Genomic DNA, 12,500 nt, shown 5'->3' with positions numbered 1-12,500 from the left:
TCCCCCTCCCCCGCTGGGCCCGGCTCCCGTCAAGACGGTGCGGCGCTTCCGGCTCATCCCCATACAGACGTTTGAGGTACAACCCACAACAACCACAACAACCACAACAACCACCACCACAACAACAATCGGCGTTCGCCACAAAGGGGCGGCGATGACACCACGGCGCCTGTGCCAGGCTAGGTGCATAAGGAAGTCACGTGACCAGGTGCCTTGGGTTGACTGCTGTGCCAGGCTAGGTGCATAAGGAAGTCACGTGACCAGGTGCCGTGGGTTGACTGCTGTGCCACGCTAGGTGCAGGAGGTCACGGGACAGACCCAGGTGCCATGGGTTGACTGCTGTGCCAGGCTAGGTGCAGGAGGTTATGGGACAGACCCAGGTACCATGAGTTGACTGCTGTGCCAGGCTAGGTGCACAAGCAGGTCACTGGACAGAGCCAGGTGCTATGGGTGCCATGGATTGACTGACCGAGATGACCGGCAAGTGCACCACGTGTGCTGCTCACTCAGAAAGACAAAGGTCCCCCGCGTAGCCTGTAACAGACTGTAGGGGCAAGTGCTGTTAGCGAGTAGCACCTGTGAAGGCCGGCACGGCACACGAGGGGGTGGGTGGCCAGCACCACGCCCGGCCGCCTTTGTCTCCCCAGTGGCGATGTTTACTACGCACCGCACCAGGTACCCATTTGAGGCTGGCTCGACCTAGGGGAGGCCCAGGACCGGTTCAGATAATTGCCGCTCGTGTTGGGGGAATCGAACTCGGGTCACCATAGCAACAACAACCGCCATTCGTCACTAAATCGCGGTGACGTCACCACGACGCTTGTGCCAGGCCATGTGCACCTTGAGGCCACGTGAAGTGTCGAACGCCCGCTGGCAGGAGGTCACGGGGCAGACCCAGCAGGTGCCACGGGTCGACTGACTGAGACGACCGAGATGACTGGCTGATGCACCACCTGTGCCCCCTACTGTACCAACTTGCTGTGCTTTAGCCACCCGGCGCTCCGCTCATTGTTGTGAGCGTCGCTCCTCCACTCTCGCTCGCCGTAACCCACGTGTGTGTGTGTGCGTGTGTGCGTCTGTGTGCGTGTGTGCGCGTGTGTGTGTGGGTGCGTGTGTGTGTGGGTGCGTGTGTGTGTGCATGTGTGTGTGTGCGCGTGTGTGTGCGTGCGTGCGCGTGTGTGTGCGTGTGTGTGTGTGTGTGCGTGTGTGTGCGCGTGTGTGTGTGTGCGCGTGTGTGTGCGTGCGTGGTGTGTGTGCGTGTGGTGTGTGTGCGTGCGTGTGTGTGTGTGCGTGTGTGTGTGTGCGTGCGTGTGTGTGTGGTGTGTGCGTGCGTGCGGTGTGTGTGCGTGTGTGTGTGCGTTTGTTGTGTGTGCGTGTGTGTGTGCGTGTGTGTGTGCGCGCGCCGTGCTGTGTGTGTGTGTGTGTGCGTGTGTGTGTGCGTGTGTGTGTGTGTGCGTGTGTGTGGTGCGTGCGTGTGTGTGCGTGTATGTGTGCGTGAGTGTGTGTACGTGTGTGTGTGCGTGTGTGGTGTGTGTGCGTATGTGTGCGTGTGTGCATGCGTGTGCGTGCTGCAGGTCAAGCTAGACGTGGGTCTGGCCGACCTGGCGAAGATCGGCAAGTCGCAGCGCTACGAGCTGCAGGTGGACGTGGAGGGGGGGCGACTCCTCGTGCTGCGCAAAGAACAAGGAGTCGGCCGAGGAGGTGCTCATCTTCCCACACGACAAAGGTGAGGAGGTGGAGGGGGAGGGGGGGGGAGGAGGAGGAGGAGGGGGGGAGGAGGAGGGGGGGGAGGAGGGGGGGGAGGAGGGAGGGGGTGGGGGGAGGAGGAGGAGGGGGGGAGGAGGAGGCGGGGGGGGGAGCAGGGGGTGGAGGAGGATGAGGGTGGGAGGAGTGCCGGGGGAGGGGGGAGGAGTGGGGAGGGGGTGGAGTAGGAGTGGGGAGGAGGAGGGGGGAGGAGGAGGAGGGGGAGGAGGAGGAGGGGGGCGGAGGAGGAGGGAGGAGGAGGAGGGGGGAGGAGGAGGAGGGGGGAGGAGGAGGAGGAGGGGGGAGGAGGAGGAGGAGGGGGAGGAGGAGGAGGAGGGGGGAGGAGGAGGAGGAGGGGGGAGGAGGAGGAGGGGGGAGGAGGAGGAGAGGGGGGAGGAGGAGGAGGAGGGGGGGAGGAGGAGGAGGGGGGGAGGAGGAGGAGGAGGGGGGAGGAGGAGGAGGAGGGGGGAGGAGGAGGAGGAGGGGGGAGGAGGAGGAGGAGGGGGGAGGAGGAGGAGGAGGGGGAGGAGGAGGAGGGGGGGGGAGGAGGAGGAGGAGGAGGGGGGAGGAGGAGGAGGAGGGGGGAGGAGGAGGAGGAGGGGGGAGGAGGAGGAGGAGGAGGAGGAGGAGGGGGGGAGGAGGAGGGGGGAGGAGGAGGGGGGAGGAGGGAGGGGGTGGGGGGAGGAGGAGGAGGGGGGAGGGGGAGGAGGAGGAGGGGGGAGGAGGAGGAGGAGGAGGGGGGGGAGGAGGAGGGGGGGGGGGAGCAGGGGGAGGAGGAGGATGAGGGTGGGAGGAGGGAGGGATGAGGGGGGAGGAGTGGGGAGGGGGTGGAGTAGGAGGGTGGAGGAGGAGGGGGGAGGAGGAGGAGGAGGGGGGGAGGAGGAGGAGGAGGGGGGAGGAGGAGGAGGAGGAGGGGGGAGGAGGAGGAGGAGGGGGGAGGAGGAGGAGGAGGAGGAGGGGGGGAGGAGGAGGGGGAGGAGGAGGGGGGGAGGAGGGAGGGGGTGGGGGGAGGAGGAGGAGGGGGGGAGGAGGAGGAGGAGGAGGGGGGGGAGGAGGAGGGGGGGGGGGAGCAGGGGGAGGAGGAGGATGAGGGTGGGAGGAGGGAGGGATGAGGGGGGAGGAGTGGGGAGGGGGTGGAGTAGGAGGGTGGAGGAGGAGGAGGGGGGAGGAGAGAGGGGAGGAGGAGGGGGGAGGAGGAGGAGGGGGGAGGAGGAGGAGGGGAGGGAGGAGGAGGGGGGGGGAGGAGGAGGGGGGAGAGGAGGAGAGGGGAGAGGAGGAGGAGGGGAGAGGAGGAGGAGGGGGGAGGAGGAGGAGGGGGAGGAGGAGGAGGGGGGAGGATGAGGGGGGAAGGAGAAGGAGGGGGGAGGAGGAGGCAGGAGGGGGGGGAGGAGGCGGGGAGGGGGGAGGAGGAGGAGGGGGGGGGAGGAGGAGGGGCGTGGAGGGAGGAGGAGGAGGAGGAGGGGGGAGGAGGAGGGGGAGGAGGTGGGGAGGAGGCATGGGGGGAGGAGGAGGGGGAGGAGGAGGAGGGGGGAGTGGAGGAGGAGGAGCGGGGGGGAGGAGGGAGGAGGGGGGGGGAGGAGAGGAGGGGGGGAGGAGGAGGAGGAGGGGGGGGAGGAGGAGTGGGGGGGAGGAGGGGAGGAGGGGGGAGGAGGAGGAGGGGGGAGGAGGAGGAGGGGGGAGGAGGAGGAGGGGGGAGGAGGATGAGGGGGGAGGAGGATGAGGGGGGAGGAGGAGGAGGGGGGAGGAGGGGGGAGGAGGAGGAGGGGGAGGAGGAGGAGGAGGGGGAGGAGGAGGAGGGGGGAGGAGGGGAGGGGGGAGGAGGAGGGGGGAGGAGGAGGAGGGGGAGGAGGAGGAGGGGGGAGGAGGAGGAGGGGGAGGAGGAGGAGGATGAGGGGGGAGGAGGAGGAGGGGGGGGAGGGGGGAGGAGGAGGAGGGGGGGGGAGGAGGAGGGGGGAGGAGGAGGAGGAGGGGGAGGAGGAGGGGGGAGGAGGAGGGGGGAGGAGGATGAGGGGGGGAGGAGGATGAGGGGGGAGGAGGAGGAGGGGGGGAGGAGGAGGAGGGGGGAGGAGGAGGCGGAGGAGGGGGGAGGAGGAGGGGGGAGGAGGAGGGGGGGGGAGGAGAAGGGGGGAGGAGGAGGGGGGGGAGGAGGAGGAGGGGGGAGGAGGAGGGGGGGAGGAGGAGGGGGGGGGAGGAGAAGGGGGGAGGAGGAGGGGGGGGAGGAGGAGGGGGGAGGAGGAGGAGGGGGGAGGAGGAGGGGGGAGGAGGAGGAGGAGGTGTGGGGTGTGTGTGTGTGGGGCGTGTGTGTGTGGGGTGTGTGTGTGTGGGGTGGGGTGTGTGTGTGTGGGGCGTGTGGCGGGGTGTGTGTGTGGGGTGTGTGTGTGTGTGTGGGGTGTGTGTGGGGTGTGTGTGTGTGTGTGGGGTGTGTGTGGGGTGTGTGTGTGTGTGGGGTGTGTGTGGGGTGTGTGTGTGTGTCTGTGTGTGTGGGGTGTGTGTGTGTGTGAGGAGGATGGGGGGTGTGTGTGGGGTGTGTGTGTGGCTGTGTGTGTGGGGTGTGTGTGTGTGTGGGGGGTGTGTGAGGAGGATGGGGGGTGTGTGTGGGGTGTGTGTGTGGCTGTGTGTGTGGGGTGTGTGTCCGTGTGGGGGGTGTGTGAGGAGGATGGGGGGTGTGTGTGGGGTGTGTGTGTGTGTCTGTGTGTGTGGGGTGTGTGTGTGTGTGTGGGGGTGTGTGGCGGGGTGTGTGTGTGTGTGGGGCGTGTGGCGGGGTGTGTGTGCGTGGGGTGTGTGTGGTGCGTGTGGCGGGGTGTGTGTGTGTGTGGGGTGTGTGTGTGGCTGCGTGTGTGTGGGGTGTGTGTGCGTGTGTGTGTGGTGTGTGTGCGTGGGGTCTCACCTGTTTTGCTGTGCACAGTGCGCCAGCTGATCAAGTCCCAGCGGGCGCAGTCCAAGCTGGGCATCGTGTTGGAGCGCGAGCGCACGCAGCGCAGGGACTACGCCTTCGCCAGCCCCCGGGTGAGCGCTCCCCTCGGCACTCTGCTCGGCGCTCCCCTCGGCGCTCCCCTCGGCGCTCCCCTCGGCACTCCCCTCGGCGCTCCCCTCGGCGCTCCCCTCGGCTCGGCGCTCCCCTCGGCGTTCCCCTCGGCACTCCCCTCGGCACTCACCTCGGCGCTCCCCTCGGCACTCCCCTCGGCACTCACCTCGGCGCTCACCTCGGCGCTCACCTCGGCACTCCCCTCGGCACTCACCTCGGCACTCACCTCGGCACTCACCTCGGCACTCCCCTCGGCACTCACCTTGGCGCTCACCTCGGCACTCCCCTCGGCACTCACCTCGGCACTCACCTCGGCACTCCCCTCGGCACTCACCTCGGCGCTCACCTCGGCGCTCCCCTCGGCACCTCACCTCGGCACTCACCTCGGCGCTCCCCTCGGCGCTCACCTCGGCACTCACCTCGGCACTCACCTCGGCACTCACCTCGGCACTCCCCTCGGCACTCACCTCGGCGCTCACCTCGGCGCTCCCCTCGGCACTCACCTCGGCGCTCACCTCGGCGCTCCCCTCGGCGCTCACCTCGGCACTCACCTCGGCACTCACCTCGGCACTCACCTCGGCACTCCCCTCGGCACTCACCTCGGCACTCACCTCGGCACTCCCCTCGGCACTCCCCTCGGCGCTCACCTCGGCGCTCACCTCGGCGCTCCCCTCGGCGCTCACCTCGGCGCTCCCCTCGGCGCTCCCCTCGGCGCTCACCTCGGCGCTCACCTCGGCGCTCACCTCGGCACTCACCTCGGCGCTCCCCTCGGCGCTCCCCTCGGCACTCACCTCGGCGCTCCCCTCGGCACTCACCTCGGCGCTCCCCTCGGCACTCACCTCGGCGCTCCCCTCGGCGCTCCCTCGGCACTCACCTCGGCGCTCCCCTCGGCGCTCCCCTCGGCACTCACCTCGGCGCTCCCCTCGGCCCTCCCCTCGGCACTCACCTCGGCACTCACCTCGGCACTCACCTCGGCACTCCCCTCGGCGCTCCCCTCGGTGCTCGGCACACTCCGGCGGAGGGCGGCGACGTGCGGCGAGGTCAACGGCTGGGGAGGCAGATTCACACACTGAGGGGGGCGAGTATCTGAACCGGTCCTGGGCCTCCCCTAGGTCGACTCATCCTCATGAGTACCGGTGCGGTGTGTCGTAATAATCGCCACTGGGGAGACAAAGGCGGCCGGGCGTGGTGCTAGCCACCCACCTCCCCGTGTGCCGTGTCGGTCTTCATAGGTGCTGCTTGCTAGCAGCACTTGCCCCAACATCCTGTAAAGGCTACACCGGGGGTCTTTGTATCTGTGCGTTCTTCACACATGTAGTAGGTTCATGGAGGCTTGGACGACGTAGTCGGAGGCACACTTCTTTATTGACTTCAGTTGTATACACAGGCCGAGATATACAACACTGAAGGGGTATCGGCCCCTTCACCCGTCTAACAGGGAGACCCCAGTAACTCTAACCGGCTAGCCTACTCCCAGGTTCTCCACTACCAGGCTAGGGGAGGCGAGCTGACCCAGCTCTGGCCAAGCTGGGATCACGGCACCCTGAGTCACCAGACCGGCTCTTACAAGAGCATCGGCTCTGGGCTCTCGGGGCCACGCCACTGGCTTGCCCTGGTCGGTCCTTAGAAGGACAGCGATCCAGGGGAGTCCCAGGGCCTATCTAGCCGGTCTTCCTTCTTCACTGGTTAAAGTTAAACACTGAACCCCGAGCCCACCGGCTCACCGCCTTATATAGCAACTCCCCCCCGAGGGGTGGGGCCGTGGGGGATGACAGCGCCGTCACAGCCCCCCAGGCTAAACGGTGTGGACGTGGATGTGAGCATCCTTCTGCGTGCGGGCACAACCACGCCCGGTGTGTTTGTTCGCCCTCCCGTAACACCTCTACGCACACACAGACACGCACGTAAACACAGCGGCGGCCGGGCGTGCTTCCAGCCACTCCCGGGCCGCTCGTGCGCCGTCCCGGCCTTCGTAGATGCTCTTACTCGCCAACGGCACTTGCCCCGGCAGTGTGTTAAGAGGCTACCTGGGGGACCTCTGTCTGTGTGTGTTTGTGGGGGTGGGGGGGACAGAAGCGCGAGGCGTTCTGCCAGCTGATGCAGCAGATGAAGTCGCGGCACTCCCGCCAGGACGAGCCGGACCTCATCTCCATCTTCATCGGCACCTGGAACATGGGTGACACGCACACACACGCACACACACGCACACACACGTACACACACACACACGCATGCACATGCACACACGTACACACACACACGCACACACGCACGTACACACGCATGTACACACACACGTACACACGTACACACACACACGCACGTACATGTACACACGCACGTACACACACGTACACGCACGCACGCACACACGCATGCACACACACACGTACACTAACACACGCGCACACACACACGCATGCACACACACACGTACACACACGCATGCACACACACACGTACACTAACACACGCGCACACACACACGCACGTACACACACACACGCATGCACACACACACGTACGCACACGCACACACGTACACACACAGACATGTACACACACGCACACACGTACACACACGTACACACGCACGTACACACGTACACACACAGACATGTACACACACGCACACACACGTACACACACGCACGTACACACGCGCACACACGCACAGACACATACACACACGTACACACGCACGCACACACACGCGCACGTACACACACACGCGCACGTACACACACACGTACACACACACGTACACACACACACGCGCACACACACACGCGCACACACGCACACATACGTACGCACATACATGTACACGCACGCACGTACACACGCACACACACGCACACACGCGCACACACGCACGCACACACGCACACACGCACATACATGTACACACGTACACACACACACACGTACACACGCACGTATACGCACGCACACACACGTACACACACGCACACACACGCACGTACACGCACGTACACACACGCACACACACACGTACGCGCGTACACGCACGCACGCACACACACACACAGACACACGTACACACACACACACACGTACACACATGCGCACACATACACGTACATACACGCACACACACACGTACACACGCGCACACACATACGTGCATGCACACACACATACACACATGCATACACACGAACACGCACACACACGCACACACACACAAACACGCACACACACGCACACACATGTACACACACGCACGAACACACACGCACGAACACACACATACACACGCACATACACTCACACACAAAATAAAAAGGTCCCCCGTGTAGCCTTAACAGACTGTTGGGCCAAGTGCTGTTAGCAGCAGCGCCTATGAAGGTCGGCACGGCACACGAGGGGGTGGGTGGCCAGCACCACGCCCTGACCGCCTTTGTCTCCCCAGTCGCGTTGTTTACACATCTTACACAGACACACACATTATACACACGGAATCACTCCCATGCACACAAACAGGACACGCACACACGCAGGTACGAACACGCACGCACGCACACTCGGTTGGCCCCCGTTGCGAGCGCGTCACTGACCCCCAGGGCACGTGGTCACGGCACCGTGGGTGTTCCTCGTCACAGCCTCGTCATCACGAGTAATGATTTTAGTCTGTTCTTCCCCCGCACATCCGATTAGCGTAGTTGGCTACGTGCGGTGCGAACGCACCCAACACCACACCACCACTACCACCAACACCACACCACCACTATACCACCAACACCACACCACCAGTATACCACCACACCACCACTACCACCAACACCACACCAGCACTACCACCATACATACACCACCACTACCACCACCACCACACCACCACTACCACCATACATACAACACCATTACCATCAACACCACACCACCACTACTACCACGATCCCCGCACCTCTGATTATCATAGTTGGCTACGTGCAGTGCAAAAGAAGTTCAACATAGAACGTATCCTGCCACCATCACGGCCGTCGCCACCACCACAATCGCCACCGCCACTACTGCCACTACTTCCACCACCACTACCGCTGCCACCACCGCCGCCGCCACCGCCACCACCCCCACCGCCACCACCACCACCACAATTGCCACCGCCACTACTGCCACTACTTCCACCACCGGTACCACTGCCACCACCACCGCACCTCTGATAATTATCACGGTTAGCTACATACGGTGTGAAAGCAGTTCAACACATGGTACATACCCTGCCGCCACCGCCACCGACGCCACCGCCACCACTACCACCAACACCACACCACCACTACCACCAACACCACACCACCACTACCACCAACACCACACCACCTGTATACCACCACCAACACCACACCACCACTACCACCAACACCACACCACCACTACCACCAACACCACCCCACCACTACCACCAACACCACACCACCTGTATACCACCACCAACACCACACCACCACTACCACCAACACCACACCACCACTACCACCAACACCACACCACCAGTATACCTCCAACACCACAGCACCACTACCACCATACATACACCACCACTACCACCAACACCACACCACCAGTATACCACCACTACCACCAACACCACACCACCACTACCACCAACACCACACCACCAGTATACCACCACCAACATCACACCACCACTACCACCAACACCACACCACCACTACCACCAACACCACACCACCAGTATACCATCAACACCACACCACCAGTATACCACCAACATCACCCCACCACTACATCCACTATGACCACCATCATCTGACCATCACCACTACATCCACAACTACCACCACCAACACCACCAACACCACTATGCCACCATCGCCCCCACCAATATACCGCCAACACCACACCACCACTACTACCAACACCACACCACCACTACCACCATCACCACACCACCACTACCACCATACATACACCACCAATATACCACCAACACCACACCACCACTACTACCACGATCCCCGCACCTTTGATTATCACGGTTGGCTACGTGCAGTGCAAAATAAGTTCACCATCACGGCCGTTGCCACCACCACTACTGCCACTATCGCTGCCACCACCACCACAATTGCCACCACCACTACTGCCACTACCGCTGCCACCACCACCACCGCACCTCTGATAATTATCACGGTTGGCTACGTACGGTGCGAAAGAAGTTCAACACATGGTACATACCCCGCCGCCACCACTGCCACCACCACCCCCACCGCCACCACCCCCACCGCCACCACCACCACCGCCACCACCGCCACCACACCGCCACCACCACCGCCGCCACCACCCCCACCGCCACCGCCACTGCCACCACCACCACCGCTACCACCCCCACCGCCACCACACCGCCACCACCACCGCCGCCACCACCCCCACCGCCACCACCACCGCCACCACCACCACCGCTACCACCACCGCCACCACCCCCGCCACCACCGCCACCACCGCCACCACCGCCACCCCCGCGACCATCGCCACCCCCGCCACCACCGCCACCGCCACCACCGCCACCGTCACCACCACCGCCACCACCCCCACCGCCACCGTCACCGCCACCACCATCACCACCACAGCCACCACCCCCACCGTCACCGCCACCACCGTCACCACCGCCACCACCACCACCACCATCCCGCCGCCACCACCCGTGATGATGACCTCCCTGCCCCCCCCCTCGCCCCCCGCAATGTCTCCACCAGGCAGCAGCCCCCCGCCGGCGAGGCAGCTGGGGTCGTGGCTGACGTCACGCGGCCTGGGGCGCACGCGCGACGAGACCACGGTGGGCATCCCGCACGACGTCTACGTGCTGGGCCTGCAGGAGAACGCCGGCGGGGAGCGCGAGTGGGAGGCCCTGCTGAGACACGCGCTGCGGGAGATCACGGACATCGACTACCGCATGGTGAGTGGGAGACAGGGAGAGTGGGAGACAGGGAGAGTGGGAGACAGGGAGAGTGGGAGAGTGTGAGTGAGTGGGAGAGTGTGAGTGAGTGGGAGACAGGGAGAGTGGGAGACAGGGAGAATGGGAGAGTGTGAGTGAGTGGGAGAGTGTGAGTGAGTGGGAGACAGGGAGAGTGGGAGACAGGGAGAGTGGGAGAGTGTGAGTGAGTGGGAGAGTGTGAGTGAGTGGGAGACAGGGAGAGTGGGAGACAGGGAGAGTGGGAGACAGGGAGAGTGGGAGACAGGGAGAGTGGGAGAGTGTGAGTGAGTGGGAGACGGGGAGAGTGGGAGACAGGGAGAGTGGGAGGCCCTGCTGAGACACGCGCTGCGGGAGATCACGGACATCGACTACCGCATGGTGAGTGGGAGACGGGGAGAGTGGGAGACAGGGAGAGTGGGAGACAGGGAGAGTGGGAGAGTGTGAGTGAGTGGGAGACAGGGAGAGTGGGAGACAGGGAGAGTGGGAGAGTGTGAGTGGGAGACGGGGAGAGTGGGAGACAGGGAGAGTGGGAGAGTGTGAGTGAGTGGGAGACGGGGAGAGTGGGAGAGTGTGAGTGAGTGGGAGACAGGGAGAGTGGGAGACAGGGAGAGTGGGAGAGTGTGAGTGGGAGACGGGGAGAGTGGGAGACAGGGAGAGTGGGAGAGTGTGAGTGGGAGACGGGGAGAGTGGGAGACAGGGAGAGTGGGAGAGTGTGAGTGGGAGACAGGGAGAGTGGGAGACAGGGAGAGTGGGAGAGTGTGAGTGGGAGACGGGGAGAGTGGGAGACAGGGAGAGTGGGAGAGTGTGAGTGAGTGGGAGACGGGGAGAGTGGGAGAGTGTGAGTGAGTGGGAGACAGGGAGAGTGGGAGACAGGGAGAGTGGGAGACAGAGAGAGTGGGAGACAGGGAGAGTGGGAGGCCCTGCTGAGACACGCGCTGCGGGAGATCACGGACATCGACTACCGCATGGTGAGTGGGAGACAGGGAGAGTGGGAGACAGGGAGAGTGGGAGACAGGGAGAGTGGGAGACAGGGAGAGTGTGAGTGAGTGGGAGACAGGGAGAGTGGGAGACAGGGAGAGTGGGAGACAGGGAGAGTGGGAGACAGGGAGAGTGGGAGAGTGTGAGTGAGTGGGAGACAGGGAGAGTGGGAGACGGGGAGAGTGGGAGACAGGGAGAGTGGGAGACAGTGTGAGGAGTGGGAGAAGTGGTGAGTGGAGTGGGAGAGGGGAGACAGGGAGAGTGGGAGACAGGGAGAGTGGGAGAGTGTGAGTGAGTGGGAGACGGGGAGAGTGGGAGACAGGGAGAGTGGGAGAGTGTGAGTGAGTGGGAGACAGGGAGAGTGGGAGACAGGGAGAGTGGGAGAGAGTGTGAGTGGTGGGAGACAGGGAGGAGGGGATGTGAGTGGTGGGAGACAGGGAGAGTGGGAGACAGGGAGAGTGGGAGAGTGTGAGGTGAGTGGGAGACAGGGAGAGGGGAGACAGGGAGAGTGGGAGAGTGTGAGTGAGTGGGAGACGGGGAGAGTGGGAGACAGGAGAGTGGGAGAGTGTGAGTGAGTGGGCGACAGGGAGAGTGGAGACAGGGAGAGTGGGAGAGTGTGAGTGAGTGGGAGACAGGGAGAGTGGGAGACAGGGAGAGTGGGAGAGTGTGAGTGAGTGGGAGACAGGGAGAGTGGGAGACAGGGAGAGTGGGAGAGTGTGAGTGAGTGGGAGACAGGGAGAGTGGGAGACAGGGAGAGTGGGAGAGTGTGAGTGAGTGGGAGATGGGGAGAGTGGGAGA

The 12,500-nt window shown here is 64.2% G+C and overlaps 1 protein-coding gene across 1 annotated transcript in view; it reads left to right on the top strand.

The window, feature by feature from the left end:
• The window catches only part of LOC133357233 (phosphatidylinositol 3,4,5-trisphosphate 5-phosphatase 2-like), an 80,197-nt gene that overhangs the window by 37,756 nt on the left and 29,941 nt on the right, over positions 1-12,500 (top strand). Inside the window, 6 exon segments of the mRNA XM_061575062.1 lie at positions 1-76; positions 1,575-1,676; positions 1,678-1,726; positions 4,649-4,749; positions 6,842-6,944; positions 10,507-10,706. The exon segment at positions 1-76 is cut by the window's left edge and continues 26 nt beyond it. Coding sequence (XP_061431046.1) covers positions 1-76; positions 1,575-1,676; positions 1,678-1,726; positions 4,649-4,749; positions 6,842-6,944; positions 10,507-10,706 — 631 coding nt within the window.

Source organism: Lethenteron reissneri, chromosome 57 (assembly GCF_015708825.2).
Source record: "Lethenteron reissneri isolate LAM-NWPU_2019-01 chromosome 57, ASM1570882v1, whole genome shotgun sequence".
Taxonomy (NCBI): Eukaryota; Metazoa; Chordata; class Hyperoartia; order Petromyzontiformes; family Petromyzontidae; genus Lethenteron; species Lethenteron reissneri.
Note: the sequence above shows the minus strand (reverse complement) of the source record. Positions and strands in the feature narration are given on the sequence as shown.